Source organism: Pan paniscus, chromosome 15 (genome assembly GCF_029289425.2).
Source record: "Pan paniscus chromosome 15, NHGRI_mPanPan1-v2.0_pri, whole genome shotgun sequence".
NCBI lineage: Eukaryota > Metazoa > Chordata > Mammalia > Primates > Hominidae > Pan > Pan paniscus.
In genome coordinates this window covers 95,087,326-95,111,877 of record NC_073264.2, presented here as the reverse complement: position 1 = coordinate 95,111,877, position 24,552 = coordinate 95,087,326, and the positions used below count along the sequence as shown (strand labels likewise).

The 24,552-nt window shown below is 53.4% G+C and overlaps 1 protein-coding gene across 1 annotated transcript in view; it reads left to right on the top strand.

Annotated features, from left to right (window-relative positions):
* Positions 1-20,018, top strand: part of ASB2 (ankyrin repeat and SOCS box containing 2) — a 42,334-nt gene extending 22,316 nt beyond the window's left edge. Inside the window, exons 5-10 of the mRNA XM_003832806.4 lie at positions 690-845; positions 2,959-3,204; positions 6,674-6,845; positions 14,514-15,078; positions 16,328-16,481; positions 19,395-20,018. Coding sequence (XP_003832854.2) covers positions 690-845; positions 2,959-3,204; positions 6,674-6,845; positions 14,514-15,078; positions 16,328-16,481; positions 19,395-19,531 — 1,430 coding nt within the window. The 3' untranslated portion in view covers positions 19,532-20,018. The remainder of the gene's footprint in view (positions 1-689; positions 846-2,958; positions 3,205-6,673; positions 6,846-14,513; positions 15,079-16,327; positions 16,482-19,394) is intronic.
* Positions 20,019-24,552: the final 4,534 nt, after the last annotated feature.

The following is a 24,552-nucleotide window of genomic DNA, read 5'->3' as shown; positions in this document are numbered from 1 at the left end:
CACTTTCATTTGTCAGTTAGTCATGGAGTTACGAGAAGGGAAATGAGTTGTCCCCACCCCCTGCTGCCACCTCTCCAGGCCTCCAAGGACAGGAGAGCCTAATTCCTAGAAAAGGAATGAGGGAGGGCTGACTTTTAGAAGAACCACCGCCAACTTGTTCCAGAATGTCCCAGGGGCTGATTTGGTGTGAAAAATACTGCAGCTGTGCCTGTGCCTGGCCAAGGCTATCCCCCACCTGCTGTGGGACCGCGGGACAGCCATGCCTCCTCTCTGAGCCCTGTCCTCCTACTGAGCCAGGTTCAGAAGGGCAACTCCTGCAGGCAGGTGTCACCTCTGCCCTGAAGCAGCACAGACCCCATACGGCCCCCGACACTCCAAGAAACCATGGCATGTAACAGTGGGTTTCCAGCAATGGCTGGTGTGAGTTCGAGGGAAGGACAGGAGTATTCGAAGAGGGAGGGGCTCCATTAGGGAAGGCTTCTCAGAGGACGTGGCATCTGAGCTTGGACGTGTACGACCAGGAAGCTAAAATGGCCCTGTGAAAGGGCCAGATGAATGCAGTCTGTAGTTGGTAAATTTCAGAGGGTGTCATACATTGTTCTTGAAATTGGGAGGCAATCGGGAAAGCCTCTGTGTTGCGGGGCTGAGTATCTTCCTCCTACATGAATTTCCCGGTGGGCCCTCCCTAGCGTACCCAGGGACCATCGACCAGCGCACCCTGCAGGAGGAAACAGCCGTTTACTTGGCAACGTGCAGGGGCCACCTGGACTGTCTCCTGTCACTGCTCCAAGCAGGGGCAGAGCCGGACATCTCCAACAAATCCCGAGAGACACCGCTCTACAAAGGTGAGGTCCCCACCCCGGAGTGAGCTTTCCTGAGGAAGAATCCAGAAGCTGGGTGAGCAACAGGGAATGTTGCTCCCGTAAGTGCATAACCCCCAACGTGGCCCTGCTCAAATGCACAATTTATGTAACTGAATCATTCATTCCTGCATGTATTTTACCAACATTTTCCAACTGCATCCCATGGGCCAGGATGCTGAGGGACACTGAGGGCTTGGAGCTGAAAAGCTATAGTCCAACCTGTGCACCCTCCCAGCCCTGTAGGCACCCACACACAGACAGCAGTAAAGGGCTTGGCAGGAGGCACTGTGGGAGCATGGGGGAGGGGCACCCAGAGGAGGGGTGCCTGAGCTGAACCACAGAGGAGGAATCACCTGCTGGCCAAGCAGCGGGAACCGCACAGGCAAAGGCATGAAGGTATGCGAGAGCATGTACCTCTGGGACATTTGTTTAAGAAAAACAAGGCCTCCTGGCTTACTCAGTACATCATCCATGGACATTTGTTGGCTGCCCTAGCAGTACCCAGAGTCAAAGTCTAAATAATCACAATAGCTAGCATTGATTGAGTGTTTAGTATGTGCCAGGCACTGTTCTCTTATGGACCCCTCATGTCCATCTGCACATGAAATAGGCACTGCTGGTATCCCCTTTCACATATGAGGACCTAAGGCACCAGGACATTAAATGGGTTGCCCAGGATCACACAGCTAGCAAGGGGTACCCCAGTGGTTTAAACTCAGGGAGGTGGATGTCACACTGCCCTCAACTACTACATTCTAAAGCATCCTGTCCATGCCTACATGCTGAAGCAATCAGCTGGGGTCTTACAAAAATGATCAGGCCTTTGTACTTGGAAAAATTACAGATATCCCTGATTTCCCATGTGTCTATCCAGTGCTTGGAACAGCTTGGGCAGCAGGAACTGAGTAGTAGGTCACTGGATCCACTGCAGACCCACCATGGAAGTGTCTTCCCTGGAATCCGTGCCTGCCAGGGTGCCATGGCTATCACCTGGAACCTCAGCTGTCCAAAGGGAGTGCCCAGGAAGCTGGGCAGCCCACAGCCAGAGCTTGGCCCTGGTCTTGCAGTAGGCCTTGGCCTACTATGTGCCAAGCACCATGCTCATGCCTTACACACAGTCTCACTCCCATAGCATCTGCTCAAGAAGGTTTTATTCTCTCCATTTTACAGGTGAGAAAGTCAAGGCTTAGAGAGGTAGAAGGCTTGGCCTATGGTTCTATTTGAAACAGTACACAGGCAGCCCTCCTCCCCCTGCTGCCAGTCTCCCTGACCCATTCCTCACTCCTCCTCCCACTGACACGGACACAGAGAAGCTTCCAGGGCTGGTTAATTTGGAAAAGTGCCCAGGTGACTCCAATACCACCTGCAGCTCCTGGTGAGAACTCTGGGGCCAGAGCCAAGGGCACGTTTGGGGTCTAGAGAGAGATGAGGCTTATAAAGGAGGTTAGAGCAGGTCAAGAAAGACTTGCGGAGCTGTACTCACAATGTGCATTTTACCCTGAACTAAATTAGTAGCCTTTGCTGGAGCAGGGGGAAGTTCAGCAGGATTATGACACCGTTGACTCCTCATCTAGAAAGATTCTTCCAGCCTTGGTAATGTGGAGGACTGAAGCAGGTACCACTGGAAGGGGAAATGATAGGGACATCCTGGGACATCCCAGGGGACAGAGACCTTCAGCCTGACTACCTGGGTTTGAATTCCAGTTCTGCCACTTAGTATCTGTGTGACTTTGGGCAAGTCACTTACCCTCTCTGTGCCTCACCTTCCTTATCTGTGAAAGGGGATAACATCACTACATCCTTTAAGGGGATTTGGGAGGATTAAATTAGTTAATCCTGTAAAATGTGCTTAGAACGGAGAGCCTGACACAGAATCAGTACTATGCATATGAATCAGCAGATATTCTTGCTAATGTTAGTATCAGTATTACTTTTAGTCGCCTATCCCAGGTTCAATGCAGGGATTGGAACTTAATACACATGCAGTGGAAAGCTGAATGAGTGGATGAGTGATTGGACAGGCGAATGAATGCAGTCTCTGCTGGCCAGTTCCTGCCAGGCCCTGCTGACCATCCCTGCTTCCCCCTGAGCACAGCCTGTGAGCGCAAGAACGCGGAGGCCGTGAAGATTCTGGTGCAGCACAACGCAGACACCAACCACCGCTGCAACCGCGGCTGGACCGCTCTGCACGAGTCTGTGTCTCGCAATGACCTGGAGGTCATGCAGATCCTGGTGAGCGGAGGAGCCAAGGTGGAATCCAAGAACGCCTACGGCATCACCCCCTTGTTCGTGGCCGCCCAGAGTGGACAGTTGGAGGCCTTGAGGTTCTTAGCCAAGTACGGTGAGTGGCTAAGGGTCCCTAGGTCATGCAGTCCCCAAAGGGCACACGGGAAGGATGTCAGAGGTCAGCTCTAAGGGAAGGCGAGTTAGGGGTCATCTTGTGGGCACACTGATGGAGTGAGAGTTTCCTCCTAGAGTGCTGTGTTGAGAAAGATGCTGAGGCTGTGTCCAGGCTCAGTGGGAAGAGCGTCGGGATCCACTAGTGACATCTGCCATTAGAACAAATATGGGGGGGTCTGGCCCACGGACCACCTATTTGCCATTTATAATCTAGTCCAACATTTTCATTTTACAAACGAGGAGTCTGAGGCACAGAGTGAGGAAGTGACTTATCTATAGTCCTATAGCAAATTAATTGTAGAACTAGCTAGACTCTTGGTCTCCTGACACCCCAACCGCTTCTCTTTCCACCACATCACACTTCAGGGCTAGAAGGAACCTCAAGCAACATTTAGATCACCTCCCCCTTTTATGGGTGATGAACTCAAGGACCAGGATGGGAAAGTGATTTGTCCAAGGTCACACAGCAAATTAGTGGCAGAGCTGGGACTTGAACCCAGCTCTTTGCCCTCTTTGCCTGTGAAATATCTTAATGGGAGAAAATAACACAATACGGCCTGCATTATGATGGCCCAGTAGCAAAAGACCACGAGACATGGCAGACTTGCTTTTGGTTTCAGAACATTATATCCTGATCTTCCCCAAGAATGCCTTTGATTTCTTTTCTCTCTCCACGGGAAGTAACCCTCTCTCTAGCAACAGAGAAGCCAGAGGTAATCCAGACGCTGAGGCTGAACTGTAGGAATCTGTTGCGGACTTGCTAAGTGTGAACACAGATCGGGGCAATGGAGCTTTCCCCGTAGCCCCATGTGGTAGGTAGTATGCTCGTCCCATTTTATAGATGAAGAGACTGAGGTTCAGAGAGGTTAACTAATTGGTCACAGTCCGAGCCTGGATGCTGACCCACTGCCATCTGACTCCAAACTGCACATGCTTTGTGCTCTGCCAGCCACCCTACCCTGTGAGAGTCGGCAGCACGGGACTCTGCCCAGGTAAGCATCCATGCACTCAGCACGCGCCTGAGCAGTGGGGAACATAGGTGCAGGCCCTTCCATGCAGCCAGGAACAAATCTGGACTGCCCAGCGTAAGAACAAAGGGGCACAGGCAGGGTCCTGGGAGCCCAGGCCGGGGGTCCTGGTGAAGGACAGCATGCTCAGCAGGCAAGGGTGACCTCAATAACTCCAAACATCTGTCCAGGTCTCCCACCGACACTCTGAGTCAGGGTGTGTTCACTTTGTGGGCTGAGTCCATTTTCCAAACCAAATATTTTTCTTGTGCAAGCAGGCGGCTTTGCTGGTAGGGTCCAGGCTCTCCAGGGCACCTGCCTCTGAGAGCCCAACAGAGGGTTAGGGCGGCTCAGTGGCTCTCCCTCAGGCCAGAGGCAGGACGAAGGCCTCTGCCCAGCTCCTTCCATCCTGAGCAACTGGCATTTGCTGAGCAGCTTCCCTGTGGCAGGCACTGCGCTGAGAGATGTGCTTACACTATTTTGTTTACTCCCTGCAGTAACCCCGAGGGGTAGGTACTATTATCCCTGGTCAACAGATGAGAAAACCGAGGCTCCTAAAGGCTTTCTGAGACTGCAGAGCTTGTGAGCCATGAAACAGATGCCTCAGCTGATTCTCATCTGTCGCCAAAGCCTGTGCTGTTTCCGCTGGATCAGAAACTGGTCACACCATCATCAAAAATAATAAATTACCAGAAAGGCTGAGATCGGCAACATGCTTAGAGAGATGACCTGTGGTTAGCAGATGCTTTTGATTTTAGCCCCACTGACATCTTCGAGCATCTTAGTTCCATGTCCTTCCAGAACAAGGAAGGACTGCTGTACTCTCTTTCTGCAGAGAAAGCTGTGTGCACATCAGTTCTCTCCCTCACCCCCTGCCCGAGGAGATGAAGCAGGTGTAGAAGACTGAGCTGAAGGCAGATTGTCACCAGGCCTGATTCCTCCTCCTAGCAGCATGGATTAATGTTTTCTGGGTTTTGTTTTGTTTTTGTTTTGGGAACAGGGTCTCACTTTGTTGTCCAGGCTGGAGTGCAGTGGTGTGATCCCGGCTCACTGCAGCCTATATCAACCTCCTGGGCTCAAGTAATCCTTGCACCTCAGCCTTCCAAGTAGCTGGAACTACAGGCATGTGCCACCATGCCCGGCCAGGGACTACTCAGTAGGTGTAGAGAACAGAGTCTCATTAGGTTACCCAGGCTAGTCTTGAATTCCTGAGCTCAAGTGATCTGCCCGCCTTGGCCTCCCAAAGTGCTGGGATTACAAGTGTGAGCCATTGCACCTGGCCTAGTATTTTCTTGGGAGGAGACAGAAAGTAATTCTCTTATTCCTTGAAGTGAAAGGCAGAGAATTAGCAATTAGCAAGCATGCAGGGAATACCTAGCACAAGGAGCACTAGTGATAAGAGCTGGAAGTTATTGATAGCAATAAGGATCAATATTAATAGCATGGTAATATTAGCAATAATAATAGCAATATTAATAGCAAATTGCAATTAATAATGTTATTGGGGTTTTCCTTTATTAGGGGCTCTGTGCCCTCCTAGACCTGTGAGGCCTCTCTCAGGGCAGAGCCCAGGCCCTCTTACATGGAGTGAGGGTTAACAGCATGGCCTCTACCATCAGAATATCCACCATGGCCTCTGCCATCAGACCATCTGGGTTCAAGTTTGGCTCCATCTTTATGAAATGGGTGGTCTGAGGCAAGTGGTCTAGGTGTTCTGTGCTTCACTGTCCCCATCTGTAATCTGGAGATAAGAGCAGTACTGACCTCACAGGGTGACCACCCACTGTGGATTCAGATATAGCCTGTGGAAAGCACGATGTTCAGCACGTAGTAGGTGCTCAGGAAAAACCAGCATCATCGTGGCTGCTTGTAGCCTCTCAGAGGCCTCTGTTCGGGCTGGCAGGCCCCTGGGTCTTTTTTTTTTTTCTCCAGACGGAATTTCACTCTTGTTGCCCAGGCTGGAGTGCAATGGTGCAGTCTCGGCTCACTGCAACCTCCACCTCCTGGGTTCAAGCGATTCTCCTGCCTCAGCCTCCCGAGTAGCTGGGATTACTGGCGCCCACCACCATGCCCAGCTAATTTTTGTATTTTTAGTAAAGACAGGGTTTCACCATGTTGGCTGGGCTGGTCTCGAACTCCTGACCTCAGGTGATCCGCCTGCCTCAGCCTCCCAAAGTGCTGGGATTACAGGCATGAGCCACGCCTGGCCAGGCCCCTGGGTCTTGATGTTGTTGAAAGAAGCTGGGGGTGGCCCCAGGTAGACTCCTCCTTCCTAAGGGTCGTTGTTAAAGGTCCCGTGCATTACCGTGGTTAGCACAGCAGGCCCAGCACGCGGTGGCGTTACATTGAGGACAGCAACTTCCTGGTCACTTGGCCACTTGCTGATCTCTTCTCCTTCCCCAGGTGCTGACATCAACACGCAGGCCAGCGACAACGCGTCTGCCCTCTACGAGGCCTGCAAGAATGAGCATGAGGAGGTGGTGGAGTTTCTGCTGTCACAGGGTGCCGACGCCAACAAGACCAACAAGGACGGCTTGCTCCCGCTGCACATCGCCTCCAAGAAGGGCAACTACAGGTCAGCCCAGGCTCCGCCAGCACCCAGGCAGCTCTCCCGAGGCCCACACTGGGAGTAGGGGATTGGAGGGGTGGGCCTGCCCTGAATGTCCCACCCACAGGATTAGGGAGGCCCAGGAGAGGTCAGAATGGACATCACCTTTCCCATGGAAAGGAGGGAAACCCCTTAGCAGTTAGCAACATGGAGTGAATGCCTGTAACAACAGCAACTGCAATAATAACAGCAAACCCTTATGCAGCGCTTACCAGTACTTCACATCAGAAACTTATTTAATCTGCTTAACAGCTCACTGAGGTGGATATTATTATCTCTGTTGTTTAGATGAGGAAGCTAAGACACAGAGAGGTTGAGTGACTTGCCCAAGGTCACATAGCTCATAGGCGGCAGGTACTCACCTGCTCCAAAGGTGACAGCTACAGGAATTCTATCCGGGGGGCAGATATGAGTCTGAGCTAATGAATATTTCTGGGAGTACAGGAATGCAAGGATAACCTCCCAGGCAATTAGCAAGCATGCAAGGAAAACCTACAATAACACAAATAGCACCAATGATAAGAACTAGCAGTTATTGAGCAATTACTATGTGCTAGATACTCTGAGTGAGAAGAGAGAAGCTTAAGTTCCCAAGGAGCAATCTGGAGGAAGGGAAGAAGCACAGACATGTGCATTCATGACATCATGAAAGAGCATGCCGAAGAGCTGCACGGCTCCTGTGGAGACAGACGAGCCGGGGCTAGAGGCAGAGGTGTACTAGAGCCAGCTCGTGCCAGTTCTCAGGAACCGACTGCACACCTCTTCCCAACTCTGTGTTTACTGACCTCACATTGATAGCTTAAAATTGGCCGTGGGGGAATATTTACAGCATGGAAATAGGCAAATGCTACAAACCAGAGTCCTTTCCCCCTTCTCTGCCCTTGCTTGAGCCAGTTTTTAAGCATTCCCAGCAGCACTGCTACATGGGGAAGCCTGGGCCGCAGAGGTGGAGCTCCAGCTGCCCTTGAAGGATGGACAGGGCTTGGTCATTTCCAGAGTGTGACTCATCTGCCTCCCATGTGAGCCTCACACTGTGCTGCGGGTATGCGGGTCAACCCGGATTTTCATTTTACAGGACAGGAAACGAAGACTCTGGTAGTTAAGAGATTTGCCCCTTGAAAGCCCCGTCCCCAGGGCTAGGACTTAAACCCCAGCATCTGACCCTTTTTGCTGGACAGTGCTTCCCAAACTGTCCATTCACAGATTTTCTTCCTGATTTTAAATATCTATACTCTCATCGTTTAGTATTTTTTCCTTTAAATAATGTTTTTACTTACAATGAATTTATTTTGAAGAGGAAACATTTATCACACTAGTATGTTATCCATTTACAATCAATTTTAAAAACATTTCATTTAAAATCCCATCTCATGTACCCTGATGACACTTGGGGAAACACACCCGAGTCTTCCAGACAGGCAGGAGAGTGAGAAGCACAGACTGCGTGTATTGGGGCATGTTTGTTGTCTTCACTGAGGCAGAGGGAAATGGGGTCAAAGTGACATTCCAAAGACTGAAATGAAGACTCAAGGCTTCAGAGCCGCCCCTTAAAGCTCCAGCCCCTTCTGTGCAGGTTGCCTGCACCAAGACCACCCAAAGATGCCCTCCCCACTCCCCACACCCCCCAGTACATACACAGAGGAGACCCAGCCTTTTCTGGACAGCACAGCTGTCCACAAGGCTGACAGATCTGGGTGTGAATCCCTGCTGAGGCCATTGGGAAAGTTGCTTAACCTTGCTGAGCCTCATTTTCCTCATTTATAAAATGGGAAATGGTTACACCTGCCTCATGGGGTTGTCGGAGGACCAGTAAAATGGATACGCACGGATATATAATGGAAAAAAGCACCTAGCAGAGCGCCTGCACCCAGTGTGTGCTCAGGCGTCCTATGCTCACCCACTCTTACTTAGGGAGAGTGCATTCCATGATTGAGCGGTTCAGACAGCAGCTCAAGCCAGGCAGTGGGCATGGACAAGACGGCTCCTTTCTCTTCAGTTCCACAAATCATTGGGCATCAGTCAGAGTTGGGCAAATACAGTTTACCTTGAGCCTGACCCCAGAGAGATCCAGAGTGAACACACGGGAAGTGGGTGCACTTTGGAAATCTCCTGGCCCACTGCCCCCCAATTCTAGCCTGCACATCCATGTCCCTCTGGGCTATTTTTAAAATGCCATATCAGATCCGGTGAATCAGAATCTCCAGGAGAGAAGGAGCCCCACTGTCTCTTTGAAAAGCTCCCTGAGCAAATCAGATACAGCCTGTCTATAGCTGCAGGGACCATTGATCTAATTCAGGCCCTGGTTTTACAGAGAAGGAAGCCAAGGTCAGATATGGAAGTGATTTTTGAGATAGCGGCAGGGCTGGGACCTTCATCTGGGCTGCCTTCAAGTGAACCCAGAGGTGTTGGCAGTCTGGCCCCAGCTGGAGGAGAAGCTGAAGGGGCACTAGGTGGCCTTGTGGATGATCAGAGAGCAAGGCGCGTCCTGCCTGGAACACTGTGTACATGGCTGATGTTCCTGTAAACTCACCTACCTTGGATTCACGTGGATTCCCAGAGCGAATTCCCTGGTTATTCAACCTCCACCCCCGGGCCCCATTTCCCTCTGTCCCCCAAGGCTCAGAGGGGCCTGGGCCATATTTAGGGCTACGCAACAAAGGGTTAAAGCCTGGTTCCCAGCAGCTTCTGCCACCAGGCAGAGCCCATGGCCAGCAAGCCCCGAGCTCATCACTCCCTCCCTGGGCATACAGCATTAAAGGCCCTCTGCTCGGGGATTTGATGTGACATTCCATAGGCATTCCACACTCTGCCACCTGCCAACACACCCTGGCCATCCGTCCCAGGCATGGAAGGCAGCACCAGGAGCCGAAGGCTGTTTGCCAGATGGTGTCTTCTCGTCAGCACACTTAACCGCAGGGGGTGACATGCGGGTGTGTTGAGAAAGGAGCCCTAAAGTCCCGATGTCGCAGTCACCTCCAAGACACACATTTTCCTGTTGTTCATTTCCAGTTTAGCAAAGCCACCGTATGAAATCAAAGATCAACACCAAAGATAGACGTATTAAGAAACTGTGTGAGTTAGCCCAGAGCAGATGCCCCAAGAATAGCACCCAAAACAGTAGTGTCCAACCTTGGCTGCACCAGAAACCCTGATGCCTGGGCCCCACCTGACGAGATGGCGCTGCCGCTGGTCTGGGCCGTGGCTGAGGCTTCAGGGTGTCTAAGAGCTGCCCGGGAGATTTTACTGTGCAGCCTGGGTAGAGAATCAGGATCTTAGAGCCTCTTCTGTGGCCAACAGAAAACACAGACTTGCATTCTGGGCCTTACTTCTGCCTCCCTCGTTTTTAAATATTCCTTCTCTTTTAGTTCCAACATATAACACTTTTGCTGTATTTTATCAATCTTTGCAAGCCACTTGAAATTCTTCCTGGAATAAGGCAAAATAGAGAACACTTAACACATTAAATTAAAAAGCAGCTTATAAAGCACACTGACAAGCAAGTTAATATCCCCATTAGTTAAAAGAGAAACTGAGGCTCAGAGCTCAAGACTTCATAGAAAACAAGTCAGGGTGGCACAGTGAAGCTCAGAAGTGTTGGCAATGGAGCCGTCTGTGGGCAACTGGTTCCCATGTCAATCCTCCAGCCAATGTTTTTGTTGTTGTTTGTTTGTTTGTTTTTGAGACCGACTCTCTGCCACCCAGGCTGGAGTGCAGTGGCACAATCTTGGCTCGCTGCAACCTCTGCCTCCTGGGTTCAAGTGATTCTCCTTCCTCAGCCTCCCAAGTAGCTGGGATTACAGGTGTCCACCACCGTGCCTGGCTAATTTTTGTATTTTAGTAGAGACCGGGTTTCATCATGTTGCCCGGGCTGGTCTCGAACTCCTGAGCTCAAGTGATCCACCCGCCTCAGCTTCCCAAAGTGCTGCGATTACAGGCGTGAGCCACCGCGCCCGGCCCTCCATCCAAATTTACACTGAACACTGACAAAGGTCAAACCACAGTGACCTGGTGATCCAGAATGCCTCTGTGTTTAGGGTAGCAGGGGCAGTAGGCTGCAGTTGTGGTGGTGGTCAAGATACCAACAGCATTGTTCATTCACTGCCAACTACGGGCCAATCAGATTCATGGGAAAGATCTCATTTATACTCAGAAGCAGCCTTGGTGAAAGATCATTACATTGTGCTTTGTAACCTGGACCTGGGGTTGTAAGCAGTCCTACCTTGCTGGATTGTTATGAGTAAATGAGTAAATGAGATTAAGTTCTTAGCTCTGAGGGTCATGCTAGGATTAAATGAAGTAAACAAATGTGAGGACCACTTTAAATGGTACCTGGCACACAGTAAGCGCTCAGCAATATTAGCACAATTATGACTTAAGAAGGTAAGGGGTAAAGTGCTCACAGCAACCCACTGGAGCTCAATAAAGGGTAGCTATAGCTATCATCATCATCATCATCACTATTATTACAATTAATTACCCCTCTGCTTTAGGTGTGGTTCAGAGAGGTTAAGTGACATGCTTGCGCTGGCCCAGTGCTGAAAGGCAGAGCTGGTGTGTAACCCATGTACCCCTGACTCTGAGCCTCCCGGTTTCCCCACTGCCCATGCTGGGCCCCTCTCTAGCTAAGGACAGCTTGCGTTGGCTCAAAGCTCTCTGCCCATTCCCCTGCTGTTGGGCTAGATTCAGGAGGGACATCAGAGCCAGGGCCAGGTGGTATGGCAAGGCTGCTGCTTTGAGGAAACTAGAATCCTGGAGTGGGAGCCCAGACCTGGGGCAAGGATGTCAGGCTTCAGATACTGGTGGGTCCTAGGAACAAGACAAGAGCCCAGTGATTCGGAATGAGGTCCAAGGTCAGAGACAGCTCAGCACCTGCCACACTGCTGCACTGGGTCTTCCTGGAATGACCCTGAGCTGGATCTGCTCTGGTCTCAGGGCCCAGACAGGAAAGGCTAAGCTGGTAGTTGTGGCCTCTGCATTGGGGAGGGGACAAGGAAGGGGTAGGGGGCCATTCTTCCAGACACCTACGGCTCTATCAGACAATAGTCACCTTTGTTCCTCGTCATGAGGTGCCGCTTGAGCAATTATACTCTGAGAATCCAAAACGTGCCTGTGGGAGAAGTGGGAAGAGTCAGACTGTTTGGTGGGGTCACCCCCTTGTCCTCCTGTCCTCTGCCCCACAAAATGGGCTGGGAAGAGGAGTGATGATGTGCCGTGGGGCTACCAACGTGGCCGCTCCCATAGTTGGGAGGAGAGGGGCATTGTAGAAGGCCTGGCCCTGGACATCCAGAGACCTGTATTTTGCTCTTGTGCACCACCCACCTTCTGTCCAACCTCACTCTGTTCCCCACCCCAAGCCTGGGCTTCAGGTTTACTCTGTGTAAAATGGGAAAGCTGGACGCACTGATCTCCAGAGCCTGTCCGGCGTTACACATTCACTTTCTGATTGGCAGAGTCCTGCCGCAGTAAGATGATTCACCACATAACTGAGACAATGCTCAAGTTCCCACATTTCTGCCACTTTCCCTTGGTTCATGGAGAACTGCCGGAGACCAGCTGTGACCTGCCAGAGATACCAGCCCCATCTGGCCAGCGGCCCCGGGGCAGCCCCTCTCACTGTTCCTTCCCGTTCTTGGGCACGTTACAGCTGTTAGCAGAGCATTTGTTGGCCGTGGCCGCCATCCAGGGTGAGGCCCAGGCCTGCCTTTGACCAGCACCTCTGCAGAGCAAAGTCAGGCCTCCTGTGCCTACACAAATAGAAATTAGGAGGCAATTAGCCCCCCGTGTGTGTGAATTTCCTTTTGAGGTTTTAGAGTCAGATTTTAGCCAAACACAGCATCACTAACAATCATAATACTTTCCACTGAGATCCCAGCAGGAGGTCGCTGGCATCAGATTTCCAGGAAGCCTGTGTGCCAGGAGGCCAGAGGCGTGGGAATGGGCCTGGTGGCACCTGCTTCTCTCCCCTTCCCCCACCGCCCCACCCCCTGTAATGGCCACCTCCTTGGAGTCCCACAGGAGGCTGTGAGGTCACCTGTCAGCAGGGATTGGACGGATTAGGGTCTGGAATCATATTGGTGCAGGAGCTTGTTCTTGCAGGTGGCAGGGCTGTAGGAGAAGAGAGCCAAGAGAAGGGGTAAAGAGTCCTGGGGTTGAGCCCCCAGAATTGTCTTATGACCCCTGATTAGTCACTTCGGCTCTCTGAGCCACATCTGTTAAAAAGAAGGCCACAGGCCTGCTCTGGCCACTCCCACCCAGGGCTGAAGTGAAGGTAAAATGGGCAGGCAAGTTAACACATTATGAAGACTGCAAAACCCCGGGATATATTAACTGTCACCCTGACTGCTACACAAGAGGTAGGGGCGTTGTTAAGAGTGCAGCTTTGGGGTCAGACTGCCTGGGTTCAAATCCTGGCTCCATCACTTACTGGCTGTGTATCCTTGGAGGAGTCACATACCTTCTCTGGGCTTCTGTCTCCTCATCTCTGAAATGAGGATATTACAGTACTCACTTCAGAGGGCTACTGGGAGGATTTCACAGATGAATAGAGGTAAAGTGCTGAGATCAGTGCTCGTGTTTTAGGGAAGAGAGGAACTGGTGGTTGCAGGGAGCTCAGGCTTCCGCAGTGGCTGACCAAGTTCTCCACACCCAGAAGGTGAGGCAGAGAGACTGGGAGAAGCTAGCGTCAGCCTTCGGGGAGGGAGGTGTTGAGACTGACAGGAGAGGAGTGTAAGTGACCTCATGGTCACAATGGGCTGGTTGGGGCCTGGGGCAGTAGTAGTTGGGGCCAAATTAGTTGGGGCCAAACACATTTGTCCCCTTTTGTCCTCAGGATCTCGTGGCTCCACTGGGGTCCCAGGACAGCAAGATAGGGACAGCTCAGCCCTGGAGTCAGAGGAGGGCACACACCCTGGTTCCCCTATTCTGACTGTATGACTGGGCAAGCCCCTTCATCTCTCAGAGTCTTGACTCTTCTCATCTGCAAAATGGGAATGATGAGCCTTGCTTTAGGGGTTATTGTAAAGATTAAACCCAATCGCACTTGTAAAGCCTTTAGGAGCCTCCTGGCACACGGTGGGCTCTGGGATCTGGCTGTCCCTGTCCGTCCTCCCCCAGAGAGAGCAGGGTCTGGCTCCAAACTTCGCCACTAGGCTCTACTGCCTCCTGCAGGGAGGAGGTTGGACATTCATTGGGTTTGGGGGCCTTCCAGGCAATTCCTCCAAATAACTGAGCTGGCAATGGGCAACAGCGCTTAGCCTGAAATAAATTAGTGGGAGCTTCTTGAAACCCTAGTGCAGTCTGGCTGAGGTTTTTAAGAACTCAGACTTCGGAGGCCAAGGGTTCTGGGTCTGAAGCCCAGCTCTGCCCCTTACTGGCTATGTGACTTTGGGAGGGTGGCTGAAGCGCTCTGAGCTTCAGTTTCCTTATCTGTAAAGCGGAGACGGCAGCCGACCCACCCTCCCCAGTGGGGTGAGAATGGTTGACCCGCGGCGCCCCCTGCCGGTGGGATCCGCGTCGCAGCCCGCGGTCAGGGCGACCAGCCGAGCCTGGCGCCCGAGCGCTCCTGCTGGCGGCGCCGGCCCTACCCGTCCACACCCCGACCCTCCCCTCACCCGCGCCCGCCCCTCGACCCGGCAGGATCGTGCAGATGCTGCTGCCGGTGACCAGCCGCACGCGCATACGCCGTAGCGGCGTCAGTCCGCTGCACCTGGCGGCCGAGCGCAACCACGACGAGGTGCTGGAGGCGCTGCTGAGCGCGCGCTTCGACGTGAACACGCCGCTGGCGCCCGAGCGCGCGCGCCTCTACGAAGACCGGCGCAGCTCCGCGCTGTACTTCGCGGTGGTCAACAACAACGTGTACGCCACCGAGCTGCTGCTGGAACACGGCGCCGACCCCAACCGCGACGTCATCAGCCCCTTGCTCGTGGCCATCCGCCACGGCTGCCTGCGCACAATGCAGCTGCTGCTGGACCACGGCGCGAACATCGACGCCTATATCGCCACGCACCCCACCGCCTTCCCCGCCACCATCATGTTCGCCATGAAGTGCCTGTCGCTGCTCAAGTTCCTCATGGACCTGGGCTGCGACGGCGAGCCCTGCTTCTCATGCCTCTACGGCAACGGCCCGCACCCGCCGGCCCCGCAGCCCTCCAGCAGGTTCAACGACGCGCCCGCGGCCGACAAGGAGCCCAGCGTGGTGCAGGTGGGCAGCGCGCGCTGGCGGTGGGGAGCACGCCTTTTGGGTGTGGCCCAGGGACGCGCGCGCGCATGGGAGGCGGGCGGGGCCGGGTGAGCAGCGTGGACTAGTGATTAACACCCTTCGGGGGAAGTGTGGCCAGCTTTGGAGGCAGCAGAGCACGGTGGTTAACCTGCGTCCTGGGTAGCGTGGGTTAGCGCTTAGGGCGCTTTGGAGGGAGCTTTGGAGGGAACTAGGGGTTAGCTCACTTTGGAGGCAGCGGAACCGGTGGTTAGCACACTTAAGAGGCCGCAGAACTTAGTGGTGCATTGGAACGGTGAAATCCTTCTTGTGGTCCACTGCGTTGGGGAATTTAAGGAATCAATGATGGAGCGGAGAACTCTGCCAAACTAAGAGGCTCGTCACCTCCAGCAAACCTACACCTGGAATGCGATGTGAAACAAGCACGATCCGGAAAGGCATGTCAAGAGCAGGCTGGTGTAGGGTCAGGTCAGAAGCAGAAAGCCAGCGACCCAGAGGCAGGACACGTCCATGTTGTTACTTTAAAAGTCAGAACTTGGCCGGGCGCGGTGGCTCACGCCTGTAATCCCAACACTTTGGGAGGCCGAGGCCGGCGGATCACGAGGTCAGGAGATCGAGACCATCCTGGCTAACACGGTGAAACCCCGTCTTAACTAAAAATACAAAAAAATTAGCCGAGTGTGGTGGCGGGCGCCTGTAGTCCCAGGTGCTCGGGAGGCTAAGGCAGAAGAATGACGTGCACCCAGGAGGCAGAGCTTGCAGTGAGCCGAGATCGCGCCACTGCACTCCAGCCTGGGCACAGAGTGAGACTCCGTCTCAAAAAAAAAAAAAAAAAAAAAAAAAAAAAAAAAAGTCAGAACTTAAAAGGAAGTTAGACACACTCCTCTCCTGGAGCTCATTATTTTAATGGTTAATGGCGATCATTCATGGGCTGCCTACTGTGTGCAAAGTTTATGTTCATATTACCTAATTCTCATGTTAAATCCCCTTGGAGTTGGTTTCATATACCTATTTTATAGATAGGGAAATTGAGGCTCAGAGGTGATGTGACTTGCTCAAGTTGCCCGTCTTCCACTTTGGGCAGCAGAAGCCTGTGTTGAGGGGACATGGTTCAGGGGATCCTAGCCTGGGTGTGCACAGTGTCTGTGCTTGGACACATCCGCTGCCGTCCCTGGCCGCAGGCTCTTGCAGGTGGGATGAACTCACTTCTTGGTCCCGGCGTGTTCTCTTTCAGTTCTGTGAGTTCGTATCTGCCCCAGAGGTGAGCCGCTGGGCGGGACCCATCATCGATGTCCTCCTGGACTACGTGGGCAACGTGCAGCTCTGCTCGCGGCTGAAGGAACACATCGACAGCTTTGAGGACTGGGCCGTCATCAAGGAGAAGGCAGGTAGGGACTTGCTGCTGCTGCCAAGGCTGGCAGATCTCCCTGCCTGACTCAGAGTCCCAGGCCTCAGGGAATGCGACTGTTCCTAACCCTGTGAGCACCTGCTGCTTGCCAGGCTCTGTAACTCCTTGGATGAAACATGAGGAATCTGCCTCTCAGAGAGCTGTGCCACCTGGGCCAAAGTCACAGTTAGTTAGTGGCAGAGCTGGGATTAAAACCCAGGTTTGACCAACCCCAGAGTCTCTCCGCTACATCTTTCCATGATGTTTTAAACAGCTACAGCTCCCTGAGGGGTACCGGGACCTTCAGGGTAGGTTGTGAATGATTTGGGGCCACCAAGAGGCATTGTAGGAGGGGACAGGGGAGGATGGTGGTCTAGAATGTCTCAAACTAAAGTGCACATGAAGCACCTGAGTGTCCTGTTAAAAATGCAGCTTCTGATTCCGCAGGTCTGGGGCGGGGCCGGGGAGTCTGCATTTCAACAGGCTCCCAGGTGACACCAAGGCTGTTGGTGCACAGAACACCCTGGTGTGCGAGACAGGCCCCTGAACCCTGGAGCCAGCCTTGCCAGGGCCTTGCTGGGTGAGGCCTCTCCCCACCTGAACAGAGGGGCCTGGCCAGGCTCGTTGTCCAGCTCCTTTCAGCTGGACCCGCCTGAACTGTGCCAGGCACAGTGAAGTGGAGTTCGGCCACTGTCCCTCTGATGTGTGCAGAGTAGATGGCGCTGCCTGGCTAAGTCAGGCTGAGGAAGCCAGAATCCCTCTTAGGCATTTTTGGAGCTCACCTGGGCAAACAGGATGCCACAGGTGACAGAAATGGGTATCTGTGCAGTGGCATTCCAGCTACCCTAGGGCTTTCTCTGGCTCTGAGGGCACAGTCCTGCCCTGGCCAAGTGTTTACAAGGAGGCTGACCTGCAGCAGGTCATTGTCATTCCACCACTACTGCTCCTGTCCCCAGGTGGGACTGTGCAGCCTCGGGGGGCCCACCCCTGTGCCCCAACTCTGACTCACTACATTCCTCCTTGATCCCCACACCCCTGTGAACCCAAATGTGCTGTAGGATTTTTCATTGGCACAGGTGCCTGGAAGCCACTTGAATTGAAGCCTTTGATAAAGTTTCTGGGGCAGTGATGGAGGAGGGAGGCGTCAGCTTGCGCATTCACTCAGGGCTTAACTCTAGATGCATGATAAACCTTCAGGGAACTAATGAATAATTAGTTGCTGTCACCACGATCCTTGGCCACTAGAGGGTGGAGCAGTCTATGCCTAGATATCAGTCCTACCCATTCTGTCACCTTCTCCTGCCTTCCTTAGAGAAGGGTGGTCCCCCACAACTAAACCATGCCCCAGGGAAATCCCTGCAGAGACCTTAGTGTGCAGTATGCATTTGTTAGCCAGTAAAACCAGTTGTTCTTAACCAATATCTATTTGGGTTACTTTAAAGCCCACTTTCCACCTGCAAGACGGTCCCCACGAGCTTGTTTGTTTAATGCTACAACGTTGACATCCTTATTCTGGGAAGGAACTACCCAGAGCCCATGGATTGGCCAGCCCAGCCCTCATGGTTCCGTGTCCTCTGCTCACCAGCAGCCTGTGCTGAGTTTCCCAGAGGGGAGGTTATGTTCTGAGCTTGTTACCTAAGGGTTTCCCCATCTATTTTCTGGACTATTAAAAAAGTGTCCTAACTGGCCTCAATGCCTGTCATTAATTATTCCAATTCAGCCATTAAATGAATATATATTCAAGACCTTCTATGTACAAGGTAACCACATTATTTTTTATCCAGACCACAGCATTTAGGAGACAGAAATAGGAACTAACCAGGCAAGATGCCTGGGCAACAGGAATGATGCTTCCCTGCTTTTTGGGGTACTATGTGGTAGAAAAATCTGAGCTCAGAAGGCAGTGAACTCAGAGGGCAGCTCAGAGGGCAGTGGAAGTGTCAGAAACACAGTGATGGGTGTGTGAATGCTTCGCTAGGCAATGCTGCAGCCGCCTGGCCCTCCGCCCTTGCTCCACATCCCACCTGCCCCTCCAGCCCCAGGCTTGCATGACTTCCTTGCCTTGCCACTTGCTGTTTTCCTTGCTTAGAATGCCCCTGTCCCCCTTCCGTACCTGGAAATTCCTGCCCCTCCCCCAGGACCTCACTCAGAGGGCACCGTCTCTTGTGGAAGCCTCCCCTAGAGCCTCTGGGCAGGCACCTCTGCGTATCTGGCCCAAGCACAGAGCTAGGTGCAGCAGAGGGGCTCAGCATTCGCCTGATGAATGAATGAATGAATGAATGACATTCTGTGATTCTACAAGCCCTTTAATTACTCCATTACTGGATGCGTTCATCCCTGCTCTTACCTCTACCCACTCCCCAGCTCAGAAAACTCCACTACATGGCTCCTGGGGGAGGCAGCCAGGTGGGATTCTGGGGCCCGAGGGGAGCTGCCAGTCTCTGCCCCCTTATCCTGGCCTCTCAGCACCACTGGGAGCTCCAAGTTGAATTCCACGTGTAGGGGCACTTAAGTGGTCAAACCCTCTGACCCCATTGCTAAGGCTGTGTTTGGGGGCCCAGGCTGTGTGTGAAGAGGAAGAGGCTCAAGAGGAGGGAGACACCACCACTAGTCCCAGGAGGGATCCTGGGCAAGGCTCAGAACCTTGCTAAACCTCGGTTTCCGCACCTGTGAAATGGGTGTGCTAACCACGCTGTGCACTGCGTGGGCTGTGCAGATCAATGAGGGGTGAACAATGGGAAGGTGGCTTGCTGGATCTCTTTAGTTGGCAGGGACTGGGGTGACCAGCAGCAGGCACTCCCTCTCTTACCCAGCCACATCAGCTGGGCACCTCCCATAGGCTGGGGTCACAGATGCAATCCCTTTGCTTATTGCAAATGACAAATCAGCCTCTCTCTTTCCCTCCTTTTTTCAGAACCTCCAAGACCTCTGGCTCACCTTTGCCGACTGCGGGTTCGAAAGGCCATTGGGAAATACCGTATAAAACTCCTAGACACCTTGCCGCTCCCAGGCAGGCTGATTAGATACCTGAAATACGAGAACACCCAGTAACTGGGGCCACGGGGAGAGAGGAGTAGCCCCTCAGACTCTTCTTACTAAGTCTCAGGACGTCGGTGTTCCCAACTCCAAGGGGACCTGGTGACAGACGAGGCTGCAGGCTGCCTCCCTCTCAGCCTGGACAGCTACCAGGATCTCACTGGGTCTCAGGGCCAGAGCTTTGGCCAGAGCAGAGAACAGAATGTGTCAAGGAGAAGAATCATTTGTTTACAAACTGATAGCAGATCCCAGACCTTCTCTACCTTCAGGAATGGCAGAAACCTCCATTCCTGGGGCCAGGGCAGAGCTTGAGGTGTTCTGGGGAAGGTGGGCTCAGAGCCTTCCCTGTGCCCCTCCACTTGCTCTGGAAAACTCACCACTTGACTTCAGAGCTTTCTCCCCAAAGACTAAGATGAAGACGTGGCCCAAGGTAGGGGGTAGGGGGAGCCTGGGTCTTGGAGGGCTTTGTTAAGTATTAATACAATAAATGTTACACATGTGACACCTGCCCAGTGAAGTCCCTCTCATCAGACTCCCTGAAGCCTGAGGTCCTCAGCCTTGCTCCTGGCAGTAGCGGGAGCGGGGCAGATGTGGGGACGGGGCACAAGGACCCCTGAACGTGTCACCTTTGGGCTCCTGAAAGACCCAAGAGGCTGTGTCCTTCACTCCCCAGGCAAGACCGGATGATGGCCCAATGGGTTTTCCTCTCCTGATTCAATCACCATGGAAACAGGTGCTCCATCACAGTCTCAGGGCCCACATGTCTCCCGACACCTGGGGTTGTCTTACACATGTTTCCTGGCACTCTGTTTTCACACGCTGCTCACCCCTGTTTTGCTGGTTGTTGAGAAACTAGGAAAAAAAAAATTAAATACTGGCCACTGTGAGCAACGGTGCTAGAGTGATGGCTGTGGTCAGCCTTTGCAAAGGCACCAAGCCTGAGAGTGCACAGAGCTCTGGCCCCTGCGTGCCTCCTTCTGTCTTCATGTGGCCCTGTGGATTGAGTAGAGCAGGAATTGTCATCCTGTTTTCAGGTGGTGCAGGGCAGAGTTAAGGCTCGCCACCACGTGGCACCCTGGGGGGTCTCTCCAGGCCCCGAGGGCTGAGAGGTAGCATGCCCTATTTCCATGGAAGCTGCGGTAACTCATCGGCACTCCCTTTACAAGTGTGAGTGAAGCCGCTGAGTCCAGGCTACTCTGCAGCAACACCGGAGCAGGCCACCCGGCCGAGAGTCTGTACTAAGCCAGCCCCAGGATCTAGTAGTGTCTTAAACAAGGTCAAAGGTAGTTTCTGGCCTTTGGAAAATAAGCAGCTAGATTGGTGGAGGGGAGCACTGGTTCCGGGCTCAGCTCTGCCATTGGCTTACATCTCTGGGGCCTCAGTTTCCTCATCTGTATGGTGAGACATGATGGCCCCTGGTGGCCTTGCCGGCTCTGACACGCTGGGTTTCTTTTCTTTTTTTTTTTCGAGGCAGAGTCTCACTTTGCTGCCCAGGCTGGCATACAGTGGCATGATCTCGGCTCATTGCAACCTCCACCTCCTGGACTCAGGTGATCCTCCCACCTCAGCCTCCCAAGTAGCTGGGACTATAGGGGCATGACACTGTGCCCGGCTAAAGACACACTGGGCTTCTATGGAATCAGTAACTCCCAGAGAAAAAGCCTTCCAAGCAGCGCTTTCTGGCCACAGGTCAAAGGGGGCTCAACCAGGTCTTGCCCACTCCTTCATGGTACAAATGAGAAACTGTCCCCGAGAGGGGAAGGGACTTGCCTGGGCACACACAGCAAGTCCCTGGGGTTCCAGCTCAACAGTGCTGGGCCACAGTCCCATGCGGCCTTGCTGTATACCAGGCAGAACCTGCGGGGATCCTAAGAAAGCCCCAAAGGAAACCTGCACTCTCCCCCACTGGGGATGCTCAACCCTGAGAGCCCAGAGGGTAAATTGCCAAGGAGGGTTCAGCTCCCAGGGGAGCTGACTCTGAAACCCCACATGACTCTGATGGAAGAACGCCTTTGCTCACCCAGAAGCCAAAGGGAGGGCATTTGCATCTCTGGTGACTGCTGGTCAAACTGACCCGAGGGGTGGCAGGTGGTGATGGAATGAGGCACACAGGGCCAGTGTGTGAGTTGTTTGGTGTGTGTGGACTGAGACGCGTATTGGGCAGACTCTTAACCCACAGCATCTCCTGGGCCACATTATGTCCCAAACGGTCCTATGGCAGCAGCCACAAATCTCCCAGCCCAGAGACCCAGGCACTGGGAAGGACAGTGTACGGGTCTGAGGGAGGTGCCACCCTGGGGGAGGTGAGGCTGAAGGGGTGAGTGGGAGGTGTAGGGGAAGGGTTCAGCCACTGTTTTCTCTATAGTCACCATTTGCAGGATGTGGCACCTCCTGGCCTGGGACGCACGAGTGCTACATTTGGGTTCTTAGAATATTAATGTACATGCGTCCATGCCACTTAGTCAAACACTGCTCAGGACCCCTCCCTGCAATTGCCATGCCCAGCCTTGGCCTTCTTAGGTCCCTGCCCCCATCTCCCCACAACCCAGCAGCTAAGGGGTTCGTTCCTGGCCTGGGACTGCTCCAGTGGGTTGGTTCCAGTTGGTCAGTGCTCACATTGTGCCATTCATTATGTATTTTGACCATCACTCCTGTGTAGAGCACTTTACAGCCACCTCCCTCTGTAGAAGCGGGCCCCTCCTGCAGCCACACCTACCCAGCCCCAAGAGGTTTGCAGCCTCAGGGACATCTCACAGCATCGTAGACACAGCCCTGAAAGTCTGGCACAGATTCCCCTTCGTGAACAGGAGCCTGTTTGACCCAGCGGTGGGTGTCGGGGATGGCGAAGGGGTAGGGGGAGGCGTGCCTGGACTGGCTCTGGGTTTTACGTTGAACCAGCGCCGTTCACTTTGTGGTTAGGGGGGTATCTGCTGTTATTACTGCAGCGGGATTTAAAACTGATTTTTAATACCAAAGCTTTCCTAAATGCATGTGTTCTGCCTACCTCGCTTCCACGTGGGGGCATCATGTTGCCAGGGGCTTCTGTCAGGCCATGTCTTAGTAGAGGTTTCTGCTTCCCAACTTTTGAATGGGTGGATCATCAGGTACCCCCTGGGGCTGCGAGCAGGGACAGGCCAGTCTTATCAGAGAGACCAGAGCTTTCTCCCCAAAGACTAAGATATCTTAGTCTAAGACTAAGACGTGCCTCTGGAGCTCAGGTCCTCTCTAGCAGGTGCGGTTGGTTGGGTGGTCCAGGCACATTATTCCCTGGGCAGCACAGCCCATAAACGGTATTAAAATGTCAGCGTGACAGGACCTACAGACACCGCCAGATAACTACAAGAGGCGACTTGTGGTTGGTGAAGCTTTTGAGCATCTGGGTAGCACAGTGGGCCAAGCACTCACATTGGCCTCACAACAGCCTATACAGCAGGTCTGTTATCAATCACATTCTTCAAATGAGGAAATTTCGGCACGGAGAGGTTAAGTAACTTTCCCAAGATTGCACAGCTGATAGATGGCAGGCTAGGATGCAGGCATTTAAACCGCTGCTATGCAGTTTGCAGGGAGCTGAGGCTCATCGACATGGATCCAGAGGGCCTGCGTGATGCCACACAGAGGGCAGAGGAGGGTACCCCCCCCCCCAGCCCCTTGCTGCTCTTTAAGACCAGAGCAGTCTGAGGCTGAGGGTCTAGGTTGAGGACTGTCCCCATCCCATGGCCAGATAATGACTCTGAACAGCTCTGCCCAGGCCATGCCTGTTTCTGTGGCTCTGAAGTCTTCAGAGGCCATTGGACAGAAACCACTGGCTGGCTTCCTGGGGCTGGGGCTGCCCCTCCAGGGGACTCCCCAGGCCAGGGGAATCCTGGAGTAAAACAAGGCAAGTAGGAGGGGCCCTTGGTGACCATGGATCCTGCATCCTGTGTTAATGAGGAAGAATCAGAGGCCATGTCTGGACTCCAAAGAAGGGAGCCTGCAACCAGCCAACACTTGCCTGGGGTGAAGAAGAGGTCGTTGCACCTGTTTCCTAGTCCCCCATTGTACAGATGAGGAGACTGAGGCACAGAGTGAGGATTAACTTGTCCAGCATCACGCTGCTGATGAGAGCACCATAGTCCCCAGCCGGGACTGGCCCGCTGCACCCTTCTTAGTTGTGGAAACTGTGTTCTGATAAAATAAGCAGCTCGGCAGGCCAGCAGGCCCACCCTCTCTCAGCCATGGAGCCACGTCCACAGCAGCAGAGAAAATCTGGGCCTGTGTGCAGGTGGAGGCCCCTCAGGTAGCTTTGCTAGTAGGACACTAACGGCAAAATCCAGAGCCACTTCCTGCCACCAGTGCTCCCCTCTGCACTGTCACAGGCAGAGGTCTCATCATTCCATTGATGGGGCACCTGGTGTGTGCCAGGCCCGGGGAGAGACCCATCAGCAGGTAACCTGGAGTCTGAATTAGCTAGAGAGGATCCTTTTGTATGTGCCAGAGAGAACGAGGTTTAGGGGAATTCGCTATTATTTTTTAAATTGATTTATTTTCCCCATGGACATAGACTCCAAGACCATGCTTACAAGAGAAACAATTTGGTCAAGCCCCCTGTTTTGTCCACAGGGACCAAACTCCTGTTTGGCCTGATTTTCCCTCTGACCAGAGTTGGGCAGAACCAGCTTGGCACAGAGGCTGCCCTGCGGCTGTACACAGAGCAGAAGACACTGCAGAGAGACTCGTTCTCGTCTCATTGTCCTGCAGGTGGGGCAAGGAGACCCCCAGAGGAAGCGTCTGGCCCCACAGCACAGGGCGGCACTGATACTGCAGCCCCACCTCCCCTGGTTCCAGCACCTATTCTCCAGAGCACGCCAGCATGTCCTTCCCTAGTGGCTCCTCCGCTCCCCTCCTCACCCTCCTTCCTTTGAACCAAGATCTTGGCCCCCAGCGCCCATTCCCGGATATCTCAGAGGTTTCAGCCACTCCTGGCCTCCCTGAAACCAGCCACCTCTGCCAGCAGCCCTCAGCCTGGGTGGGGCTCATTCAACTTCATGACACCC